General features: G+C 55.7%; 1 protein-coding gene across 1 annotated transcript in view; it reads left to right on the plus strand.

Moving 5' to 3' along the window:
• Nucleotides 1-1,921: 1,921 nt before the first annotated feature.
• DCHS1 (dachsous cadherin-related 1) overlaps nucleotides 1,922-25,243 on the plus strand; it is a 49,683-nt gene continuing 26,361 nt past the window's right edge. Inside the window, exons 1-3 of the mRNA XM_052699259.1 lie at nucleotides 1,922-2,192; nucleotides 6,409-8,217; nucleotides 24,970-25,158. Of these exons, the coding sequence (XP_052555219.1) occupies nucleotides 6,466-8,217; nucleotides 24,970-25,158 (1,941 nt within the window). The 5' untranslated portion in view covers nucleotides 1,922-2,192; nucleotides 6,409-6,465. The remainder of the gene's footprint in view (nucleotides 2,193-6,408; nucleotides 8,218-24,969; nucleotides 25,159-25,243) is intronic.

Consider the following 25,243-nt stretch of genomic DNA (forward strand, 5'->3'; position numbering starts at 1 on the left):
CGTTCTTAAGACTTTCTCTCTGAATCAGTTGTGCTGTGCAACATTTTAGATGTCCCTCCCAGTGCCACCTGCAGCCTCGTCCTTTGTGTTTTCATCCGTCATGAATAAAAACACTGAAAAATACTGGCTCCCAAATCAAAGCTTGGCATGCTCCAATGACTGCCAGCCACTGCCCTACACTGAAATATCTACTGAGCCCAGAGGTACCAGTTTTCAGGCCCCCTAATGCTCCCTCCTTCATTCGGCACGAACTTCTTTGGTTATAAATGCAAATTCTGTGGGAGACAACATGGAGGTACATTTCATCCACTGCTCTGCAGCCATTCGGCCACTCATTCTGTCATAGAAGGCAGTCAGGCTGGTGTAGCACAAGCTGTGCTACATAAATCTCCTGTTCCTGATTGCTTCTTTGTTCTCCACGTTCAGAAATGGATTCCAAGACGATGTGGTCCATGATTCGACACTGAAACACCGATGGTTCTCTGAGTTCTTCCTTGCCTTTCTTAAAAGAGAGTGTAATGTTAGCTTATTTCCAGTCACCACAGATATCTCCAAAACCACTTTTTTCATATATGATAGACAGCAGCTTTGCAATAACATCAACAAGCTACTGAAAGGACCGTCAGCCCTGTGTGTGTGATTAACTTAGGAAAAGAAAAAAAAGCAGAAAAAAAACAAACGGTAGACAAAAATAAAGAGAAGTAAACACACAATAGCTGAACCAAGGCTGAAATGTCACTGTTACACTTGGAACAGCTGAAGGACAGCAATGACTGCCTCACTGGGAGTCAGCCCAAGACTCCTAGCTCCAGAGCAGCCTCCAAGGGTAGCCACAAAGAAGGTGTGGAAGAATAGGAGAAACGTGTGCTACGTTCCACTTCACTGCAGTGGAGTGGGGCAGACCCAATTCGTTGTAACTCAGAGCTCATGACCTGGAGGCAGCTTGTTCAGCTCATTCAGGAGCCCTCAAAGAATTTCTCTTCTGTGAACTAATCCAGACAGCCCTTGAGCCAGTGCAAATTTTGAGCATCCATAACGTCCAATGGCAAAGAGTTCCCCAGGTCCTTGGGCCCCCATGTGAAGCATCATCATCTTTACTTCTTTCTCCAGAACCCCAGGGAATGCTGCTGGTCAATACACCAACACTGCTGTGACCTGGCCAGTCTGGAGCAGAGAAAACTAGTCGAGGTGGCCCCTTTAAGCCAAGGGAGCAGCGTGGACCATCACCCGCTCTTGTTCTGTATTTATTCTTAGTATAGGCTGATGGGGCTCCAGTAACTTGAATGGCAGGCGCTGCAGATGATTGTTGTCCTTCCCAAGCATTAGGAGCCTCAACACGAGGTTTTCAGGTTACAGAAGCATAGCATCATAGAATCATAGAATGTCTTGGGTTGGAAGAGACCTCAGCGATCATGAAGCTCCAACACCCCAAACTGCGCTTGCTTTTAAAGAAGGAACTGTGGTAGACTAGAAAACGGGCCGTGCCGCTGTGATCGCGTCCCCACATCCCCCCAGTTCCACCCTCCGTCTCCTTCCACCTCTTTTTGCCCAGCCCTCTCCTTGCCCCGTCCCTTCCCACCCCCGTCCTCGCCCCTCGCTCTTTCCCACCTCTTCTCAGTTCCCCAGGTTTCTGGCTCCTATTGCTTCCTACCCGTTCCCCCTTTATCCCTCCCAGCTGCAGCCTTTCCCCCCGCTCCGCTCAGGCCCCCTCCTCGCCGCTGCTCCCCGGCCCCTTCGCGCCCCGTGTCCCGCATCCCGCGTCCCACCACGTCGACCCACCTCCGCGGACCCCGGCCCGGGGCCGCGCTCTGCCGGCGCGCTCCGGTGGCGGGGCGGGGATGGGGGCGGCGGGGGGAGAGAGGGGCTGAGGGCGGCGCTGGGTCGGGTTTCAGCAGGAGCCTCCGCGCCGAGCCAGCGCCGATCCGCCGCCTGCAGCCGAGCTCTGCGCGGGGCGGCTGCGGCACCGGGGCGGCCGCGGCACCGGGAGGCCGAGCTCCGGGAGGACGGGGTGGGGGCACGGCGCCGGAGGGCACCGGAACACACTGAAGGTACCGGAGCGGCCGGCGGTACCGGAGCGGTGTCGGCACCAGAGCGCCGGGTACTGGGGTGCCGGGGTACCCGCGCTGCTGCGGGACGTCTCGCCGGGACCGGATCGTGCGGGATGCGAGCTCTGCCGGCGCGGGACGCGAGCTGTAAGTGCCAGCGCCGGACCGATCCGCTCCCGCCGCCTCCCCGCCTTCAACCGCTGTGCCGCACATCCGCATCAGCGCACGCCGGGCCGGGCCGGACTGGACCGGGCGCTTTGTTCTGCCTCCGCCGCGCAGACAATGGGGGGGGGGGGGGGGCTGGGGGTGCGCCCGCGGCGGCGCAGCACCGCGGATCGGCCGATCAGCCTCGCCCGCTGCGCGACGGCACTGAGGCCGGCGCTGGGAGCGGGACGGTGCGGGAACGGGAGCGGCGCCGGGACGGGGAGCCGCAGGGCTGAGCCGGCGCTGGGCGGGCGTTCGGCGGTCGCGGCGGAGGAGCCGCGGAGGCGCCGGGCGGGGGCTGCGGGCCCGAGCGGAGCGGGGGCTGGGGCGGGCGGTGTGCTGGAACGGAGGCTGCGGCGTGCGGGGGGAGAGCCGGGGAGAGCCCCGGAACGGCGGTGTGCGCGGGCACCGGGAGCGCCGGGAGGAAGGGACGCCTCGTGTCTGGGCAGCCCCGAAGGGCAGGGAGCCCCAGCAGCCGCAGGGGGAGACGGCCGGGAGCCCCGAGAGATGGAGAGCCCCAAGGACAGCCGGGGAGCGCCGGGGGCCGGGCAGCCCGACGGCCAGAGAGCCTCGACACCCCGGGACGGCTGTGCAGTGGGCACGCAGTGTGGCAGGGCACAGCCAGTGCTGATGGCTTGTGGGCCGGGACTGTGGGAACTGGCTTTTGCGTGAGGAGCTTTTATTAGAGCTTCCTTTGTAGGAATAATGTTTTCAGAGACAGGATAGCCTGAAGGAAGCCCTCGTGTGGCACAGGAATTGAATCCATGGGGATGAAGTGGAGCTTGACTGCATCCTTAGAGAATGGCTACCACTGCTGGTCACTGCTTGTTTTGATGTTAGAAGATTAGGCTGTGTGGCAACTGTGGGAGTGAGCAATAGAGATGCTGGTGTTGCAGATGCAGGTGTAAGGAGATGGGGCTGGGAGGCATGGAGGTGGCTCAGGTCATAACGGACAGCAGAGGTTGAAAGTTTTCAGACTAGGGCTGCACTGCAGGCAAGGCTGGACCGTGCTTGGCTTTGGGAAAATCTGGAAGTCTTGAGAGAGACCTGCATGGATGTAGAACAGGAGAGCATATTCCAGCACGGTGAGTGGTGCCCAGCAAAGATGAAATGGGATTCTACGTCCCTCCTGATGTGGAGTCTTGAAAACATCACTGGATGAATCATGGCCCCTCATGAAGTTTTGGGTATGGCATCAGCAGCGTGTGCAGCTTTGAGCTTTGATGGAGCTTTTGCACAGCAAGCACTCTGACATCTGTTTGTGGCATGCAGAGTGGGTGCCGTCTTTCCAGCTTCTCTGCCAGTGCCGGGCCTGCTTTCCCTTCTCCGTGGCCGACATGAGAAGCAGTGCCACTGGCAGGCTTGCAAGCAGGGGATTCTGCTTTGGTCCTTCTGTAGTTCCTTATGCATTTTTTCTAAGCAAGGCTCATCTCCTAAGTGTAGTCTCGGCTCCCCTGATGCCTGGGCATATCAGCCAGGCCTGGAAACGCCTCTGTGCATTGCAGCACCCTTCCTGTCGACTCCCTTACTGTGGCTCTGCACCCCAGCCTGCTCTCCGGACAGACTGTGATACTCACCACCGTTCCTTCAGAGGCTCTTGCTGCCATTTGTTACTAGGAAACTGAGTGCCCGGTAGTGGGAGGGGCGGGAGGGGAGCAGGGCAGTCCGGCTCACATTACACAGCCTGGGCCTGGACCACTCAAGCCAGCCCCTCGCACTGAGCTATCTGCTAATTGGAAGCAGCTGTTCGATTTGGTGACTCTGCATCAACTGAGGTTACCGCTGTCTTCCTTGCTGTCCCAACCCTGCAAGTCCCATAGGAGTAAAGGGCTGCCGGTACCCCGGGGGCCTTCTGCCCATCCTGGACCTGTGCAGTCTGGCAAGCAGGCAGTCGCGTCTCTTTCCCAGGAGGCAGCAAAGCTCTGACTGCATCCAGGAAGGAGGGAAAGGGAGAAGTTTGCACTCATTTCATCCCCCCAGAAACCTGACTTTGTGTTACTGCGTTGCCCCAGCGCTCTCAGCTGCTCTTCACACCCCCATTCACGTTCCCAGTTTCCCCGTCCCCACAGCAGCACAAAGCCCTGCTGCTCTCCCTTCTGCTTTCCATGAGTGACATCAGTAACCAAACCAGGGCAGGTTCTTTTCCCCATATCTGTGCCCTTACCTGTGCCAGGTGCTACTCAAGACGTTTCAGCTTTATCCCATCCTCAGCCACTGAGATCCCCTCGCTGCATCCCTCTTTTTGTTACTCTATTTTTTCTACTCTCCTTTTACTTGAGTTTTCATTTACCCACCTGCCAGGGCTTTGAACTCTGCCCTGTACCTTCCCTTGACCCAAGTGTCCAAGTTACAGTTAGGATGATGCAGTTGCATCACAGAAGCAAATTTGGATCCCGTTCTCCCAATTCTAGATGCACGTAATTGTTCTGGGGAAGTTTCATTGACTCCCAAGAGGAAGAGCAATGGACTTGGCGAGGACCACTGAACTGGTGCAGCTCAGCAGCTAGCAGTCCTCAAGAACCTGTAACTTCTTTGACCTTCTGTTCCTGAGAGATGATGAGGATTCGTGTTTGCTAGGTGCAAGAGCAGCATGTGGCATTGCTTGCACAGGCATCAGGCACTGGGGGTGTGCACGGGTTTCTAGTTCCTGTAGCCCACTGAGGTAAACATTCTTTTATATGTAGGAAACACTTCTTTAGACTTTTATTTCTGTCACCAACCCACAATTCCTGCAAGAAAAATCAACCTAACAGTTGTCCTGAGGTGGGAAAGAGGGCCAACAAATAACGGTACCACATCTCTCAGAAAGGGCTGGCGCTGCTGTAGGGCTCTGCAGACCAAAGGTTGCCATTTGTAGTCCCCAAACCAGGCAGCACGAGCCACCTCTGCCCCCCCAAGACAGGGAGGTTCTGGCGTCCTGCGTCTGCCATGAGCTGCTCCTGAGCGTGGTTATGGGACCAGCAGCAAATGCTTTCAAGAGAGTCCAAGTGTGAGCTCATGCTGCCGCCATCCCTGCAGACCACTGAGCCTCGTTTACCGGCGGCTCGGAGCGGCACTGGGGCTGGTGTTGTGCACGAGCACTTTGACTGCTGAGTTGCTCTGGCTGCCTGCAGGGAGGGTGGGCAGAGCCCTGGGGGGCTCACAGCCTTTGGGTGCCGCACGTACGGCCAGCGTGTCCAGCAGTGCTGCGGCTGCACGGAGCCGCTCCTCCCTTCTTGTCCCTCCCCCACTGCTGCAGTGAAATGAAGCTACAGCAGGGGGAAATGGAGTGAAGGAGCCAGAACGAGCGAGGAGCAGCGAGAAGGAGACAAAGGAGGAGAGCGAGCAGTGGAGAGTGGGACGGGGAAGGAGCCAGGGCAGCTGGCGGTTCAGAGGGAGTTGCTGCGTTCCTGCTGTGCCACCACCACCCTCCATGGTACCAGCTTGGGGCATCCCCAGATCTCCTTTCCTGGTTGAACAATGGGCCCTGTCTGCCCTGTGAGGACGGGGTTTTATCTTGGGCATTCCCGGCCGTGGGTCTGTCCTTTGCAATGGAGCCATTCTGATTTATCGTGCTCTGGATGTAAGCCCATTCCAGTTCTGCTGCACCCCACCAGGGACACCCGATTTGCACTTTGCATTTTTTTTGAACCTAAATCCCTGTGGCCATGAAAAGCAAGCTACTGGGGAAGGGGGGTTCGGCAGGGTCACTTGTTGGGATCGCTCCCAGTTTTAAGACCATATTTTTCAGGATAGAGAGGTGCTAGGCTGCTGCTTGTCCAAAAATCTTGAGGTCTTGCAGACACTGTTTCTCAGCTTTGCAGGAAGCATTCAGCTGTTAAAGGCACAGGAACCAGCTGGCTCCGGTGCTGCCAGGAAGGCTGCTAGTTGGGAAGGATACTTGGCTGTGTGGGAAAAAAAGCGATGTGACAGAGTACCAGCTGGTAACACCAGCACATGGCCAGGTCTGCTCTGCTTGGTGACCTTAGGTGCTGGCCTAGGGCTTCATTCCCTTTCCTTCACACCCTTTGCTCTAACAAGTTTTCGACTCATGAGGGATAAGTGATACAGAGCAATCAAGTGGAAGGTACCTGGCAGGCTCTCCCTCTCCATGTTCTCATTCTGTCCTTCGTTTGCTGCTCTCTCTTAACCAGCTTCCTCTGGTTTGCATTCCTTGCAGGATTAAAGAGTGCTGCAAAGAAGATCAAGCAACCTTCTGCTCTGCAAGTTACTAGCAATGGAGCAGATGAAAGGGTCGGCCATGCTTCTGTTGGAGCTGCTAATCCTTGGGGGCCTGAGAGCAGAGAAGGGCTCTGCTGTCCTGGGCACCCTGGATCTACAGATAGATGAGGAGCAGCCAGCAGGCACCATCATTGGGGACATCAGTGCTGGCCTGCCCCCTGGCACCAGTGCCTACATGTACTTCATTTCAGCGCAGGAGGGCAGTGGCGTTGCCACTGACTTGTGGATAGATGAGAACAGGGGCATCATCAAAACAGCCCGCGTCCTTGACCGAGAGACCCGGGACCATTACAGCTTCATAGCTGTTACCCCCGAGGGCATCACAGTAGAAGTGAATATCCAAGTTAATGACATCAACGACCACGCTCCAGCCTTTCCCAAGCAACACAGCACTTTCCAGATCCCAGAGCACACACCTGTTGGCAGCAGATTTCCCTTGGACCCAGCCTTTGATGCTGACAGCGGCCTGCTCAATACCCAAGGCTACGTGATTAAGGGTGACAATGTGGGGCAGGCCTTCCGTCTGGAAACACGGCGAGGACCCAATGGGGTCCTGTATTTAGACCTGGTGGTCAGCAACGTCTTGGATCGGGAGAACCGTTCGTCGTACTCCCTGGTGCTGGAAGCCTATGATGGGGGCTCTCCTCCCAGGAGCAGCCAGATGACGTTGGATGTGTCCGTCCAGGACATCAATGACAACGCTCCCACCTTCAACCAGAGCCGCTACCATACTCTCATATCAGAGAATTTGAAACCTGGCAGTAGCATCCTGCAGGTCTTCGCGTCCGACGCGGATGAAGGAGACAACGGTGATGTGATTTATGAGATCAACCGGCGACAGAGTGATCCTGACCAGTACTTCACCATCGACTCCCGAACTGGAGTCATCAAACTCAACAAGGGTCTGGACTACGAAGTCAGGAAGGTGCACGAGCTGGTGGTGCAGGCACGGGACAGGGCTGTCCACCCTGAGGTCACCACAGCCTTTGTCACTATCCACGTGCGCGACTACAATGACAACCAGCCCACCATGACCATCATCTTTCTGAGCGAAGACGGCTCCCCTCAGATCTCTGAGGGAGCCCAGCCCGGTCAGTATGTGGCACGCATCTCTGTTTCTGACCCAGATTATGGAGAGTACTCCAATGTCAATGTCACCCTGGAGGGGGGGGATGGCAAGTTTGCCCTCACTACAAAGGACAACATCATCTACCTTATCTGCGTGGACCAGCTTCTGGATCGGGAGGAAAGAGACTCCTATGATTTGCGAGTGACAGCGACTGATTCGGGAACACCTCCGCTCCGAGCAGAATCCACCTTTGTGCTGCAGGTGATAGATATCAATGACAACCCTCCACTCTTTGACCAGCAGGAGTACAAACAGAGCATCCCTGAGGTTGTGTACCCAGGCAGCTTTGTCCTGCAAGTGACCGCTCGAGACAAAGACCAGGGTCCCAACGGGGAGGTGCAGTACAGCATCGTGCACAGCCAAGACACCCATTCCAGCTGGTTTGCCATTGACCCTGCCACAGGTATCATCACCACTGCTGCCCCACTGGATTACGAGAAGGATCCTCAGCCTCAGCTGACAGTGCTGGCCACAGACAGGGGAACCCCTGCCCTCTCTTCTTCAGCTGTGGTGCTTGTGGCCCTGCAGGACGTCAATGACAACGAGCCGGTGTTCAGGAGTAATTTCTACAACGTGTCCCTGAAGGAGAACACCCCAGTCGGTACCTGCTTCCTACAGGTAGGTGCAGCTGTCAGGAGCTGAGCTTGAGGAGGGCACAGACAGGGCTGTGAGAGGTTGGAGGTGAGAAGGATGGTAACGCAGATTTCATGGCTTCGACAGGCAGAGAGCTGTTCCCTCGCCGTGAGCAGGAAGCTGGCAGAGCGCTGTTACACATCTGCATGCTGGGGGGTGCCTTTGATGCCAGAGGCAGATCTCAAGGAGTCCCTTTGTGCAAAGCGCTGCGTCGAGCTCAGCTCACATGGTGACCTGCTCTGCCAGGCATTGCTTGCACAAGTGCAGAGCTGTCCTTGTCAGCCTGGAGTACCAGCAACAGTGCTGAGGGGCAAGGTCAGGCCTCCAAGCTGCTTGTGGCAGGACTGGTAACTTCTCTCTCCCTCTGGTGATGGACAGCAGCATTAGTTATGCGTGACTGCTGCTGTTATATTACTTCAGAAGCAGCATCTTTGGGATTTGAGCTGAGAGGCACGTGCTACATCAGTCTCTGTGTAGTGAGTCCTGGGGGGGGTTGCTGCCCCTCTGTTAGCGCTCATGGGGGCTCAGCTGTGCCGTCTATTCCATCAGCATGACCATGGAGGCTCCGTCAGGGCAGCACAAGGTCTGTCCCTGTGGGACAGGTGGGGCCAGAGCCATGCTGGGACGGAGGTCAGGAGGAGGCTGAGGATGGCAATGGGCTCCGGGACAGGGCAGGAGCGGGGTTGCCCTGGGGGACACGGAGGCCTCAGGTGCTTGCGGGGACAACTCAGCTGCGGCAGAGCCCCTCAGTGCCATCCTGCTCAGTGCTGCTTACTGCAAAGGCAGGAAGGCGTTCTGGAAATATCGCCGGCGCTGAAGGCTGGGTTTCTGGCTGCAAGTGCAAGGACAGGCAGGAGGGAGGTGGGAAGACGTGAGACTGTGGGGATGCCATGAAGATGCTGGTGGGGCCACAGGGCTGCGCCGTGCTGAGACGCGGTGCGGCAGTGAAGCCATCCTGGCCTGCACAGCACAGCGCAGGGAGGCACCCGTCCAGCAGCCGGCAGGGACTGGGGGGTTGGACAGGTTTCGATGGTCTTGGCTTGGCCCTCATGTTTCATTTGGAAACGGTGCATCTGGGCCGAGCGCAGGTACCTCCCTCGTGGCCTCGGCATAAAGCAAACAGCGCACACATCTGCTGCTGCTTCCTCTGGGCCGGGAAATGTGAGAGGATGGGAAAGGAGGCCGGCCAGGCTGCCGACTCAGCACCAGGCCCCAGCAGGCTCAGGCCAGGCTGAGGAGCTGGCACAGCTGGGAGCCAAGGAGCCGCGGCCTGAGCTGCCCAGTCCAGCCACCCCTGTCAGGAACTGGAGGGCTTCCGTGGGCTCTTTGGGGTGCACAGCAGCCAGCAGCTGGTGCCACATTTCATAGGTCGCAGTCAGGAGTGCAGCCCCACACACCCTCTGTTCCCACTGCTTGACTTCATCTCTCTGTGACTTCCAGGCATCAGGGCTCATCTTGTCTGGGGGTCCAGACCTGCATAATGCTAATGAGAGCCCAGGCCTTGCTGACACGTCCTGCAGGACAAAAGCAGCTGCTAAGGCTGACCCAGAACAGAAAGGGTTTTGGTCTCCATCATACCATCAAGTTTCTAAGCCAGAAACCATGGGAGGACCAGTTCCATTTTTGGATATTGACATCTGCTCTGTGTGGGCAGGACAGAACAACAGGGAGGTGGGGACACCACGAAACTGATCAGGGTACCACTGCAGGTCTCCTGCATCCCAGCAACATCCCATTCTCCCCACCACGGTGTTCTTTGTGTTTGATGTACAAACAGGGCTGAGCAGAGCAGACCTGAGCACCTGAGAAAGAATCACACAGAATCACACAGAATGGCCAAGGTTGAAAGGGACCTCAAGGATCATTGAATCTCCAACCCCCCACCAGATGCAGGGCCACCAACCTCCAGGTTTAATACTAGACCAGGCTGCCCAGGGCCCCATCCAACCTGGCCTTGAACATCTCCGGGGATGGGGCATCCACAGCCTCCCTGGGCAGCTGTTCCAGCATCTCGTAGTAAAGAAACCTCGACATATTTATTTATTACTTATGTTTATCATGGGTCGAGGCCTACAGTAACTGACCCTGCGTGTGCCTAAGCAAAGGAAATAGCAAACCACGGTTCAAATCTGAGATGAGAGAAAAACACAAGCACAGAAAGAGCCTAAGTAACCAATGAACACAAGACCATCAAACAATAGAGCAGGAGGCAGACACTAGTCAGTTGTCTCTGCTTCACTGTGTAGACATGAGCTGGTAATACAGATCATAGAATCATAGAAGGGTTTGGGCTGGAAGGGACCCTTAAGGTCATCCGGTTCCAACCCCTGCTGCAGGCAGGGACACCTCCCATAGCCCAGGTTGCTCACAGCCCCATCCAGCCTGGCCTTGAGGGCATCCAGGCAGGGGGCATCCACAGCCTGGCTGGGCAACCTGTGCCAGTGTCTCACCACCCTCACAGGAAGACATAATATCTGGTCTCAATCTGCCCTCTTCCAGTTTAAAGCCATTTCCCCTCATCCTGTCACTACACACCCTTATAAAAGCTCCCTCCCCAGCTTTCCTGGAGGCCCCTTCAGGTACTGGAAGGCCACTCGCTATAAGGGCTCCTCGCAGCCTTCTCTTTTCCAGGCTGAAGATCCCCAGCTCTCTCAGCCTGTCCCCATAGGGGAGGTGCTCCAGCCCCCTGATCATCTTCACGGCCCTCCTCTGGACCCGCTCCAACAGCTCCATGTCCTTCCTGTGCTGGGGGCTCCACAGCTGGATACAGAATCACTTCCCTCGCCCTGCTGGCCACACTTCTCTCAGTGCAACTCAGGATGCCATTGGCCTTCTGGGCTGCAAGCACACATTGCCAACCCGTGTTGAGTCTTTCATCAGCTGACATCCCCAAAGCCTTCTCCTCAGGGCTGCTCTCAAGCCGTTCTCCATCCGTTCTGCATCTGTGCTTGAGATTTCTCTGAGCCAGGTGCAGGACCTTGCACTTGGTCCTGTTGAACTTCATGAGGTTGGCATGGATACTTTAAGGCTCATCAGCTCACATTCAAATGCTGTGTTTACATGATGTGGAACTTTGTTCTGTTATAAATTCACTCTGCTGGCTTACATTTGTTTCAAACATTCTGTTGGATTGACGCTGTACCAAGCTGCATGCATGGTCAGATATTTTCTTTCTGGGCCTTTCTAACTTTTTAAGCTGAATCAAGCATTGTCTGTCCTCTGGCAGTCTGCATAAAGCAGAGAGTTGTGTAAACCCCATATTGTGAGCAGTGGTTGATTTGACTGAAATGTGAATGAGATGAGATGGTTGATTATGGACTCCTGTATAGATCCAGTATCAATGATTTTGGAACCAGGCTTTGTGTGTTTCACTTGCACCCACACACACCATTGTTAGGTGTTGGGGAAGAACATCAGCAATCAGAAGCTGACCAACCCCATGCACAGTGTGTATCCTTGTCTTACAGTTTTGAGGACAAGTCTGATGAGCTTTGAAGCCCGAGTGCAATTCTGTGGTTCTGTGGGGGGCTGTGCTGCATGAACAGCACTTGGGCAGCCTGTGGGGCTGTGCACTATATAGCGCCTGCAAGAAGGGCTCTAGGCTAAAGCAGGCTACAGTAACACGGAGTTTGAGGGATATTCCTGCTGCATCATTATGGCCCCGAAGGGGAATATTTGTGAGGGAACACAGGGAGCAGCCACAGACGGGGACCAGAGCAGCAGGAGGACTGATGATCACTGACTTTGCTGCCAAGGAGAGCGGGAGGATGCTGCTGTGTGCATTCGATTTCTTGGGACAAGAGCTTTAGCATTAACCTATTTTCAGGTTTTTGCACAGCGCAGAACAGGCCTTCTCCTCTTCTGAAATAGGAAGACAAGCTTTCAGAGGCAAAATGAGGAGATGTCTGTGAGCTAACTGGGGATCAGCGTGAGGGGAGGGAGTGCGTAGTGCTTCTGAGAAAGGGACCATCGTGTGGATGAATCTGGGGTGCAGAGGGACTTGGGACATGGGGGAGATGCTGGTACACAGGGAGGTTTTGGGGGAGGTGAGCGCTGTTGTTACCGCCAGAAGAGCTGCATTTGTTCCAAATTCCTGTGAAAGTTATTTCCTTGTGCTGCCAGCAGCCTCCTCCTGGGCTTGGCACAGCAGCCAGCGCCATGATTAATTCAAGTAGCATTTCCCCTGGAGCTGCAGCAGCTTTTCCACTGCAGCCGAGAGGCCCCAGCCCCTCGTGCTCCTCTCCACCCATGCTCTGCTCCTCCCCCAGCCCCCTCCACAGATCCCTCCTTCCTCTGCTCTGATCCCCAGCCCCCTCACAGCTGCCCCTCTTCCTTCATCTCTGCTTTGGCCCCAGGTCCCCTAGAGCTCCCCTTTCTCCTACAGTCCTTGCTCACACCGTCCCTCCTCCGCGCCACCCGCAGCCCCACACCTGTGCACCCTACCCCCCAAAGTGCCCAGCCCTGCTTCTCCCCTCGCAGAGCCCCACAGCATGCTCCCCCTCCCCTTCCCTTAGTCTCTGCTCCCTCCTCTTCTCTCCACACCCCTTGATTGCTGCCAGCTGCTGATGTCTGCCCCCAGGGGACCCTTGCTGTTTTACCCCCAGGACAGTTCTCGCTGGCAGTGCTTTTCCTCATGGGCACGGCCCTGGGGCACCCCAGCGTCTTCTGCTCCCCATCCCTTTCTGCTGCTCTCCCTCTGATACGCCAAGCTCCAGTCTTATTCATACATCTCTGCCTGTGTCCTCTCCTGCTGTGGAGACACAATCTGCCAGCTCTCGCTGCTGAGCTCTGTGCAATCAAATTGCAGCCCAGCAACCCACTTTAAAGTCCTTGGCATCAGCGTCCCCCAGCAGGTTGCATCCAGGCCCTCTGACATCCTACGCTACACCGCTGCTGCCCTGCTTGAATCCCCTTGAGACTTTTCTTGCAGAGTCCTATTTTCTCCCCTGCTCAGCCCCCAAACTCTTCTGCTCTGTTGAGGTTCCTAGTGCCCTTTAGCTGTCTGCCGCAGCTCCCATTTTGTCTCCCTGCTGCTCGAACAGAGAGGACACCTGGATGCTTGTGTGTCAGCCTTGCTTATCCTTGTTCTGCTCCTTACTTTCCCCTGCTCTCCGCAGCACTAAGACTCCCAGGAAGTTTGCACTCACCTTCAGGTTCCTGCGGGTCTTGTCCAGCCTTACTCCCCATTGGGATTCTACCTCCCCGCTAGTGTCTGTGTTTGCACTGCTTCCCCTCTTTCTCAAAACCGAGGGCTTTTCCACATCTCGGCACAGCCTCTCCCCTGTTCTCCATACTCACTCTTGCACGGCTGCAGCAGCCCTGCGTCTTCCCACGCCTGGACCATGGCTGTGGGGCTGCCAGCCAGAGCCTTGCTGCGCCCTGTAGCCGTGGGATGCAGCGGAGCAGGCACACAGCGCCTGCAGCTGTGCAGAGGAGTCCCCCCGGATGTGGCGCATCCTGCAGCCTCAGGCTCTGACCCTCGCCTCTGCCACGCGTGCTGGACAATCACTGGGGCCGAACCCTGACCCCGTTCATTCCTCTGAGGCCCGAGCGTGCTGGAGGCTGAGACACAACCCCGGAGCCAGAGACAACTCCTGAAATAGCAGCCGTGGCCGCTCCCTGGCTGCTTTTAGCTGGTCAGCATCTGTGCCAGGGCTGGGGAGGGCAGGATGCCTGGCACACACTCAAGCAATGGGAGCCGTGCGTGGGATCGTTGACCACACTGGCGCCAGCCTCCCCTTCTCTCCCACCAAGAGCCGTCACTCTGAGGGGCGGGAGCCCAGAGCCAGATGTTTGCCAAAGCCGCAGCGTAACATGTGCGTAGCAGAGATCCAGCCAGGGCAGGGCTCCAGATGAGCTCCCTGCTTGCTGACAGTGCTTACTGGAGATGGGGAGGACAGCCAGAGAATGGCTGCTGAGAGGGACTCCATCCTTTCACGCACTGCGGACTGTGAAGGGGGGCACGTGGGTGAGCAATAAGGCTGGGAGGGCAAGGCGCTCGGGTGCTGCCCTGCAGACAGATCCGATGGAGGGAGAAGCCTTTGCTCAAAGTTGTGCAGTTGGAGACTGCAGGATGTGACTCTCTATCCTTCTCCTCTGAGGGACTCAGAAGAGCTCTGTGGTCTGTTGACTCCACTCCCTTCCATCCCATCTTGCCAGAGGACTAGAAGGAGGTAGGTGAAATAAGGCCTGAATTCTTTAGTGCCCGTCTTTGTTCTCCCAGCTCTCTGTGTACTGCAGAGAGGCACACCTGCTCAGTGCACTCCTTCCCTCAGAGCAATCTTAGCTCCCCGATATTTGTGCTGCACTTTCTTTTTCCCTAACCGTGCAGCATCTTGCAGTTTTTTGCCCTTCTTTTCTGCTACTTCAGCCACAGCAGTTCCATGAGGTTCCCCTTCTGCCCAGTTGTGCCTATCAAGCGGCTGCAGGGTACACAAGCAAAATCTCCCAGCAAACTGCAGGAAAGAAGGATCAGGCAGCAGATGCTGCTGGCTGCGTGCAGGGCTGGTGGAGCAGAGCAGCTCTCTGCTCAGGGCAGTTGGATGCAGATCACAGACTCGCAGAAAGGAGAGCTGTGCTGGGGCTGCCCAGGACCACAACTCCACAATGCCTGAGTCACCTAAGTACTCAGTCACCTGCACAGCAAAGAAGTGCTTCCTGTGCCTCAGTTTGTGCCCATTGGCCCTTATCTTAAGAGTGGGCACCATAGAAGAGAGCCTGGCTCTGACATCTTTGCACTGCCACTTCAGCTGTTCATAGGCATTCATGATGTTCTCCATGCATCTTCTGTTCTCTAGACTAGACAGGCCCTGCTCTCTTAGCTTTTCTTTACAGCAGAGATACTGCAGTCCCTCCAGCATCTATCAAACCTTTGCTGCAGACCTTCCAGGACATCCACATCTCCCTCATGCTGGATGACCCGGCTCTGAACCCAGTGCTGTAGGTGAGGCCCCAGCAGAGCCGAACAGAGGCGGAGGATCACCTTACCACCTTCCTTCACCCCCTGGCAGCGCTGTGCCTTACGCAGCTCGGGGCAGCCAGGCCCATCTCAGCAGCAAGGGCGCACTGCTGGCTCATGGTCGTCGTGTCCACCAGGTCCTTTTCTGCACAGCTGCTTTCCAGATGAGTGGTCCCAGCACATCCTGACGCCTGGGGCTGCTCCTCCCCAGGGGCAGGACTTCGTCCTTCTTCTTGTTGAGGTTTCTGTCAGCCTGTTTCTCCAGCCTGCCACAGTCCCTCTGGAAGCCAGCATGACAATGGTGTATCTGCCAGTCCTCCCAGCTTTGTTGTCACCTGCAGACTTGCTGAGGATACGCTGCCCATTGTCCAAATCAGTAATGGAGGTGTGACTCAGGATTAGGCTCTGCACGACCCTGCCGTGCTCGTTTCTGGCCGCCGGTTAGACTTTGCATTGCTGATCACCTCCGTCTTCTACCATTAAGCCTTTTCTCAGCCCTCCTCGCTGCCTTCTCATCCAGTCCATACTTCAGCAGCTTGTCTGTGAAGATCTTATGGGAACAGTGCAGATGCCTTCCTGAAGTCCAGGGAGGCAATATCCACTTGCAGGTGAAGTCTGAGGCAAAGCAGGGGTCCATTACCTTGCACTTTTCCACTAATTCTGTGTTACCAGGTCCCTGAATCACTCAGCAGCAGTCCTTCATACTGTTTTTGAGATCCCTGGCCAAATTCCAATCCATTTGGAAGCTGAATGCAAACAGCAAGTTTTTCATGTATTTACAGTGGTCAGTCAACGATTTCATTGGAAAATGCCCCAGCTGTACTTCATGAGCCCCTCAGTGACAGCAGCCTCTATCAAAGAAAACTCTTGAAAGCACAGCATCAGGTCCCTCCCCTGAGTTCCTAAACACTTTCTTGGGTCTCTAGGAGCACATGCCATTTCAATTGCATTCATTCTAGGAAAGAAACAGTACATTTCATCATTGTTTCTTTCTCCCAGTTCCTTTTCTTTACCTGACATTTTAATGTAATGATGCTCATAGAATCACAGCGTGGCCTGGGCTGCAGAGGAGCACAGCGCTCATCCAGCTCCAAGCCCTGCTGTGTGCAGGTCGCCAAGCAGCAGCCCAGGCTGCCCAGAGCCACATCCAGCCTGGCCTTGAATGCCTGCAGGGATGGGGCATCCACAGCCTCCTTGGGCAACCTGTGCCAGTGCCTCACCACCCTCTGCCTCCAAAACTTCCTCCTCACATCCAACCCAAACCTCCCCTGTCTCACTTTCAAGCCATTCCCCTTGTCCTGTCACCACCCACCCTCACACACAGCCGTTCCCCCTCCTGTTCATCCGCTCCCTTCAAGCACTGAAGGCCACCATCAGGTCTCCCTGCTGCCTTCTCTTCTCCAAGCTGAACAAGCCCAGTTCCCTCAGCCTTTCCTCACAGGAGAGGTGCATATATATGCTACCACCAAACAGTGCAGTTCTCTTTACTTTTACCATCCTGGTCTTTCTCCCTCTGCCTTTCATCCTTTCTCTTCCTCAGTTTCCTTCCTGGCACAAAGATGGTAGCTGTGCCAAACTATGGCTATTTTAGTTTAACATTTTACTGCTTTTGGTGCTTTTCAATCAGCACGTTTCTCCTACTGACATGCCTTTATATACCAGTATTCACAAGACTGATGTGATATTCCTAGTTCTAACTACACCGTATCTGGCCAGTCACTTCAATAAACCTTCACAGCTCACCATGTGTACAGATTTAAGAACACGCTCATCCTTTCTACAGTTGTCACACATTTACACAGCAGACATGGAGGGGCTGTCAGATGCACTGATACACAGATACACATTTTGCTGGGTTTGTCTGTAAGGCTTTCTGCCCTCTCATCCGCTATCAACATTTGAGTGTCTTTGTCCCCTCTGCCCATCCTACTTTGGAGCACGGCTGCAGCACTGATTAACAACTGCCTATAGTAAACATTTTGTCTCCAAAGGCTGCAGTGAAACGCAGCTTTTCCCTTAGGGATGCTGTTGGTGTGAGGCCCCAGCCTCCAGCTGGATCTCTGGGCTGCTTTCTTCAGTTGCACTGTGATGCTCCTGGTTCAGGCTGCTCCACCGTACCCAAGGGGCACAGCTGCTTTCAGTTCCCCCTGCTCCTTCCACCTCTTGCTTCCACTGTTCAGGAAGCAAAGTCTTAATTCCCTTCCATCAGCTTTTTCCTTACTGTCTGTGCTGCTCTGCAGCATGTTGTTGAGAGCAGCCTTGTATTGTGTTATTCGCCTTGTCTGATGTAAGAAGGAAACAGAAAGGGCAAAAAACAAAACAAAACAAGAACCTACCAAACCAGCCAAAACAAAACCAAAACAGGCACGAAACGTGTTTCCAAATAACCTTAGAGTCACCAGCTTCAGAATTCAAGTGTGAACCAGGGCTGAATAACAATTAATGAAGGGAATAGAATCCTTCTGACGCTGTTGCTCTTCTATGACTTGGCTGCACGATCCTGGCTAAGCAGTACATGCTGCAGAACAGCGTGGGACTAACATTGCTTAGCACAAACCAAGGCCTTCCTAGAAGAGGCAGATGGTGGAGAATGATGGGGCCCTGAGAGCACTAATTGGCTGTAATCGCCCTGATTAACCTTACCTGGGACCCCCAGCCCCCACCATCTGCCTGTGGTTCCAGAAGCTCCATTTAGGATCAGGTCTGGCACTGAAGCCTGACTGAAGCGATGTTAGTGTATTTATCTCCAGCCCTGTTCCTAATCCTGCCTCTTACATAGACCCCAAACCCATGTTTTAGGCAGCTCATCTACTGGGGTGGATCCCCTTGGATATCCATATGTATTTCAGCCGTAACCCCAGTTCTCTTTCTGACTTTATCTGCATTTGTCCTTGCCTTGCTCTGTCGAAGGACCCTGGACCCGGTTCATCCTCGTTGTGCCCAGGGCTGCCGACAGGCCCTGTTAGCAGCGCCTGCTCTGCCCGTTGTGTTTGGACTCGTGGCACTGCCTGTGTCACTGTGAGCCCTGTCTCGCCTTCCCTTAAAGAGCATCCGTGCTGTTTGTGTGCACAGGGGGGCGACGGCCGTGCAGCCCGGCTCTGGCAGTGACTGATCCTGCAGGGTCCGGTGGCACATATAGGCTGGGAAGCCAGTGCTGCCCCTTTAGATCAGCGTAACCCTGTTCTAAGCCAAATACATCGGATCTCTCGTGGCCCTTGGGAAAGGACTTCCTGCTTCCTTCCCCCTCCTCCAGGGAGTATTTATTCCATTTGGCTGTGCAGCACCTTGGAGCTCTCAGCACATGCCAGCCAAAGGGGGCTTTACCCTTGCAGAATCCAGAAAGGGGAACAATGATATGAAAAATTGACCCCAGAAAACAGCTGAGGCAGAATTCTGTATAAAAGAACTTCAGGAGGCATTAGAGATGGTCCCAGGTGGAATTCAGGGTGTCAGGTGAGGCCGGGGCAGCATGGCAAAAGAGAGGTAGCCTGCAAGAGAGATTAAGGGAATGGGCAATGAACACAGGAATGTGCTCTGCTGTGTGACACTGCTGAGTGGGGGCTGTGCTAAATCATTGCTGTTGGCACTGGACATTTTTATGTGTGCGGGTGATGTAGATTCTGTTGGGAAAACCTGCTGGGAATCTGTGTCTGTTGCTGTTCCCCACAGGATCTCAGCACGCTTTGACTCCTGCTGTGGATTATGGCAGCGGAGGCGACTGCAGACCTCCGTAGTGAGGCGTACATGTTGTGTGTAGTGGGTGCTTTATGTCTTCTGGTCACAAGGCTCTTACCTTCTTGTAGGGATGCAGGCATTCGAGGAGAGCCCAGCTAGTCCTGTAGCCCCTTGCCCATAGGTTTGACAGGGATTTATGGACTGTGTTTCTGGAGCCCTCCCGAATGTCTTGTGTTTTCCCACCCCCACAGACACAGGGAAGGAGTGCACAGGTTCAGAGGAAGAGCTGTGAACTGCTCTGTGTATGACTGAGAGAAGACGAGGGAGAGAATCTATAACTGAAACTGAATGGCGTGGCTGCAGCAAATCCAGGGCTATACTGAGTGCCAAGGAGCCAAACAGCACAGCAAAGTTCTGTACGGCCCAGTAGGCTGCCTTTGCTCGTGGCTCTGGGAAAAGGATGCAACAGCTGTATGAGAATCACGGTGTGACTGAGGGCTTGGGGACATGGAATGGCCTCTGGTTCAACTGCCTGCTCACAGTGGGGTCAGCTGTGGGGTCAGACCGGGCTGCACACCCAGCAGTGACCCAAATCTGTATTGAACACCCCTGCACCGGGTGTGGGGGAAGCCTTTCCCCGGATGGAGCCTGAACCCTGCGCTCCCAGCTCTGCCCGTGGCTTCTGGTTCTGCTGCGAAGCACAGTGCAGAGCCCAGCTCTGGCTGCCATGGGAGCTGGTGGGTCGCCGCCGGGTCGAAGCTCCCCCGCAGGCTGAGCGAGCTCCGGTCCCTCTGCAGCTCCCTCCTTGCAGGGTTCCCGGAGCCCCAGCTGGTGGAGCTGGCAGGGATCGCTCAGGGCTTCAGGCCCGGCGCTGCTCCGGCAGGGACACCCAGAGCGGCGCCGGCTCCGCGTCCCGGCAGCTTCGGGAGCTCCGTGGGGGGAAACTCCGCAGCCCGCGGCAGCAGCGGACGTTCTGTGCCCCCTCAGTGTGCGGCAGTGCTTCCCGGTGTTCGGATCCTGAACTCCGTCCCCAGGGCCCGCCTGGAACCCGGGGCGCTGGGCCAAGTCTTTTCCTGCGCCCGTGTCCACACGCGGTTCGGCAGGCGCGGAGCAGAGCAGGGCCGATGCCATCGCTTGCTCCCGGCGGCGCCCCGTGCGCGCAGAGCAGACGCTGGGCAGCAGAGGGCCCAGGGCAGAGCCCCGTGGTGTTGCGCTGCCGCTCGGCTCCAGGCAGGGCTCAGCTCCGAGCCGCCGTCCGGAGCCCCCCCAGCCGCAGCCGATCTGCCCAGCTGTCCGTAGCACCGTGCCTTGGTGTGAGGACGACGGGACGCAGTGCCCAAATCCTCGTTCAAGGTAAGGCCGTTCTCATCCCCTGCTCTCCCTTCCCTGCACATCTGGGCCCTGGAACAAGCAAGCAGCCTCACAGAATCACAGAATCACAGAATCACAGAATCACCCGGGCTGGAAAGGACCTCAAGGATCACGTAGTTCCAACCCCCCTGCCTAGCAGGGCCACCAAACATCCACATTCAGATCAGCCTCTTCAGGCATGATTTAGACTTAGTCTGTGCAAGCTGTTGCCTTCTGTGTCTCATATGTGGACATTAAGCATGGAGGGTCTGGAAGACTTTTTAGTGAAGGTTGAGGTAAAGGAAGCATTGAGCATCAGTCTTACTTGTGTCTGCTGTGACTAAACCACCCACCCTATTCACAGCAGGCTGTTGTTCAGCCTCTTACTGCCAACGTAGTGCTAGAAGCTCTTATCATCCTCAATTTGCTTTGCAAGTCTCAACCTCACTTGAACTTTGACTTTCCTGACACTACCACTACATTCCTGGGCAGTGTTTATAAATTCTTTCTTTGTAGCTTGCCTCCCATATGTTGCCTTTTTGCAGCTTTGCCCCAAGGTCTCTGCTTAGCCAAGGCAGTGTTTTTCACAAGTACTGGGATGCTGCTCTTGTGCTTGGAGGATGCTGTCCTGGAGGCTTACGTGCTTTCTTGAGTTCTTCTAGCCTTTACAGTTGGGATCCCTTACACCTACCAGGTCCCTGTAGAAGCTGAGGTCTTGCTTTGTCTGAATCCTGGTACTCTCCTTCCTTGCTCCCTTTAGCATCCTGAACACTACTATTGCATGGTCACTAGATTATCAGCACATCCTCAGTCAACTCTTCCTTGTCAGCAAACAGCAGATCCAGCTGTGTGTTACCCCCTCTTGGCCTGGGAAGCTGAAGAGAAAGCTGGGGTCCGTGATGTGGAGATGTTCCTCAGCTCCAGCTCCAGGGACTTACTGGGTCGTCATCCGTGTCCTTGTGCTTTAAGTCCTGTGCTGGATTTTTCACTGAATGCGATTCTTTGCTTACACAGTTCAGCATCACAGTACCCAGAATCAAGGAATTCCAGAGCGAAGTGCATTTTTGTTACGCTGCTGGAAAGCAATGAGCTCTGGCTGGCCCTGAACCAGGGTGCTGTCAGCACACTTCAGCAGGTTGGGGCCACAGGGTCACAGGGGCTGGAAGGGACCTCAAGAGATCGAGTCCAACCAGCAGCTGAACAGTCCCTACAAGAGGTCACACAAGGAGGCATGCAGACGAGTCCTGAATTTCTTCATAGAAGGAGACTCCACAACCTCTCTGGGCAACCTCTGCCAGTGCAGCGTCAGCTCACTGTAAAAAAACAACTTCTGCTTGTTAGTACAGAACTTCCTTTGTACAGGTTTTGGGCCACTGCTCTTTGTCCTATTGCTGCACACCGCCGAGAAGAGCCTGGCCTCATCCATTTACCTCCCACCTCCCTTCAGGTGTTTAGAAGTGTTTATCAGATTCCCTGGTAAGAAGAGCTGTGTTCTCTTCTTGTGGGTCGTCCTGCAGCAGAGGCGAGGAATGCCCCAAGTCCGTGCTGTGCTCTCCAGCACCCGGTCAGGAGCGAACTCTGCACATCCCCCAAAGAACTTTGGGGCACTATTGATGTCTGGATAAGAAGTGGTGGAGGAAGCCAACAATACAGGGAGCTGAAGGAGAGGTGCTGTGGGGTGACAACAGAAATGTACCAGTCAGAGAAGTCATGCAACCATCCGTATGGGGCCTAGGACATGGTGGAGCAGGGTGGGACACAAGAGGTGGATAGGGCTGAGGAACGCTGCAGGACGTAGAAGTGCAATGGCCTGTTACAGACTGGGCCTGGACGTGGCTATCATGGAGTGCAGCGCTGGGAGACGCTGCCTGCAGACAGGGCTTGTGCTGGAGCTCTGCTCCCAGGCAGTCACTGCTTCCTCAGGCAGTGCAGCAGGGTGGTGAGGCCGGCCGCCAAGCACACATGAATGGGGAATGTCTGTGATATGCCTTGGCTCTGCACCCAACTAGATGCCGGCCTGTGATGCCAGACTGCTTGAGGCACTCCTGCAGAGAGATAGCTGCAGGTACCAGGGAGCATCCAGGCAGATGTATTGTGCTGTGTAATAGTGAGAGCTCGTCTGCTTCTCCCCTGTTCCCAAAACCACCCAGCCCCTGTGGCAGAAAGCTGGAGTTCAGATAACTTCAGATAACTGTCTCAGGACAGAGATTGTCAGAGCATGGGGAAGGTTGGGCTGTTCTGGAAATACCAGCATCCTTGGCCAAAGAAGCCTACAGGAAACAATGTACCGTGCTGTAGAGCTTTTCACTGTACAGCACTTTAAAGCAGCTGACATGCATTGTAGAGTATTTTGGGAGTGATAAGCAGTTCATTTTGAAGGAAGGACCTTACTAATTTGCCACAGTGCCATCCCAGCCATCATAGCAGCTTAACCATTTCAGGTGTGTTTCCATCTGCAGCGGCGTTGCATGCTGCCAAGTTAAAGCCTATCATGACACAGCTGCAATGAGGTGAAACAGGGCAGTTCTCCCATGGTGATATTCAGCATGGAGCCAGAGTGCAGGTAACTCAAATAAATGTTTCAGCAATGTGAGAGGTCAGATTTATACTCTCAGATGAGCAGCCCCATCTGCTGCTAACTGTCCTTACCATTAGATCCCTGACTTAACACCCTCCTCTTGCTCCCTGACAGCCTTAGCTTGATGTTTGGGTCTCTAGACGGATTCTGATCTGAATGACACAGGTTTATAGTCATCCCATCCAGATTCATGCTGCATTTCACCTGTGGCCCTTTGAACCAGATACTCAGCATAGTGACCATATGCACTCAGTGGCTTCAGCCCAGCCTGCCCCACAACCCTGCGCAGACAGCCAGGCCCTGCTCTGAACTCCCTGTGCCAGAGCTTCATGGTAGAATCATCACAGAATGGCTTGGCTTGGAAGGGTCCTCAAAGATCATGTATTTCCAACGCCCTACTTTTGACAGTGTTACCAACCATTCTGCCCAGAAACCCATCAAGCCTGGCCTTGAACACCACCAAGCATCTCTAACCCGATGCTGCTGGTGCTGCGTCGGAGGGAGCTGGGATGGGGAGAGGGAAGAAGCTGAACAGAGAGGGGGGCAGTGGGCTCAGTTCCCCAGAGTGTGTTCTGGACAGGCTGCTGTCACGGCACCTGAGGCTCTGAGTGCTCTGCAGCTGGAGCAGAAAGGAGAAAGGAGGAATCCTGTTCCCTGGCGCATCTTCCAGCTGTGCCATAGGGCTGAGGAGCAAATCCAGTCCCTCTGCGAGGAGCAAAGTGTTCACTGTGCTCTCAGCTTCCCCCCCTCCCCTGCAGGGGAGCCCAGGCCTGCAGGCAGGGCTGCGGGGCGCTGCAGGTGCTGACTGCCCTCCCGGGGCTGTGGGTGCCGGAGAGCTGGCGAGGGGCTCCCCCAGCTGCTGCCTCTACTCCCAGCGGCAGGAAGACGAGGCCTGACGAAGGGCAAGCTTCATTTTGTGTTCCCTGGCCCGGCAGCCTCTGTGCACTCCGGTCGTTCCTCCATCTCCTAGGATCTGGTAGTGGCTCAGGTTGGGGGCCCTGCCCGTAGGAAGGAACTGTTTGCAGCCCCCAGCTGGGCCCTTTCCTTGGCGCGTGTGCAACGTTCCTGCGCTTCTTGCTCACGGGAGCCGAGGCCCCAGCGCTGCTGCTGGGAGGAGCTGTGGCTGACGAGGCCTGAACTCCACTTCACCCGGGCCTGGCCCAGCTGCCTCCCTCCTGGCTTCGTGCTCCAGCTTTGTTCTCCACTCAGAGCTCCCAGCTGGTGGACGAGCCGTGGACAGTGATGCTGCGGCCAGGGGGAAGCTGTTTTCTGCTAGCCTGAGCTGCAAGGAACCCAAGGCAGAATGGGACCTTGCAGGCAGGAGCTGTTTTAATCCCCCTGCTGTGACTGCATCTGCTGCTGTAAATCCTGTGCCACAGGTTTGGCTGGGCCTGGTTGCCAGAGGGCATTGCCAGCCCGCTGTACCCCTTGGAGCCCAGGGCTGCTGGGCACAGAGCTCTGAGGACAGGATGGGACCTGGGGCATGGGGAAGGAGGGTTTTCTTCCCAGTTTAAGACAAGCTTGCAAAGAAGAATGAGCAGAAGGCCACGTCCAGCAGCTGCAAAAGCATGGCTTGTCTCCGGCTGGCTGCTCAGGCTGGGTGCAGTGGGGATGCTTGGCTGCTAGATCTTTGGCATCTGTGTGCTTTTCTGCACCCCCTCCCATACAGCCTTTTTGTTTGCTAAGGGAAGTCAGTGGATCTGGGTCGTGGATGTTGCCCCAGTGGTGCAAGAACAGAGGTTACACCTGGAACAAACCGCCTCTGGTGGCTGCACGGTGGCAGCACCTGTGTGCACCTGTGGCAGCACTGCAGACAGCAAGCGTGGTGCAGCTCTGACGAGTCTGACAGCCTGTGCTGCCCAGCCCTGTGTCTTCTGGGGACGTAGGCTGACCCCAGTGTGCCCCACTGCTGCCTGCACATTGCTCCAGGCACCATGGGCCCTCCAGGGAGTGCTGCAGTGGAAGTCACCTTGTCTAGGACAAGAATGGCAGGGCTGAGACATAGCGGTCAGCGTGCTTCACTGTGGCCAGCTTTGAGAGCTGCGCAGTGGTTTTGGGCTGTGCAATGGAGGGCAGCAGTGGGTTGTGGAGGTGGTGGTGGTGGGCTGGGTCCATCTGCTCAGGCTGGTGGTCTCAGCAGCGTTACCTCGCTCACGTAGTGCCTTCCCCCATCCAGGTGACAGCCACCGATGCCGACAGCGGCTTGTTTGGGACCCTTTCGTACTCTCTTGGTTCTGGCATCGGCAGCGTGGTCCCGACGCAGTTCAGCATCGACAAGCACACGGGGCATCTGTGCACGGCGCAGCCTCTGGACCGCGACGAGGGCACGTCTGCCTACGATTTCACCATCACTGCCGTCGATGGGGTGAGTGCTGCAGAGCTCGTGGCTGTACAGTGCTGCTGTCTCCGCACCGCACAGAGGATACAGGGCTCTTGCCCTCTTCTCTGCC

The sequence above is a fragment of the Tympanuchus pallidicinctus genome, unplaced genomic scaffold (genome assembly GCF_026119805.1).
Source record: "Tympanuchus pallidicinctus isolate F22 unplaced genomic scaffold, pur_lepc_1.0 scaffold36, whole genome shotgun sequence".
Classification (NCBI taxonomy): Eukaryota; Metazoa; Chordata; class Aves; order Galliformes; family Phasianidae; genus Tympanuchus; species Tympanuchus pallidicinctus.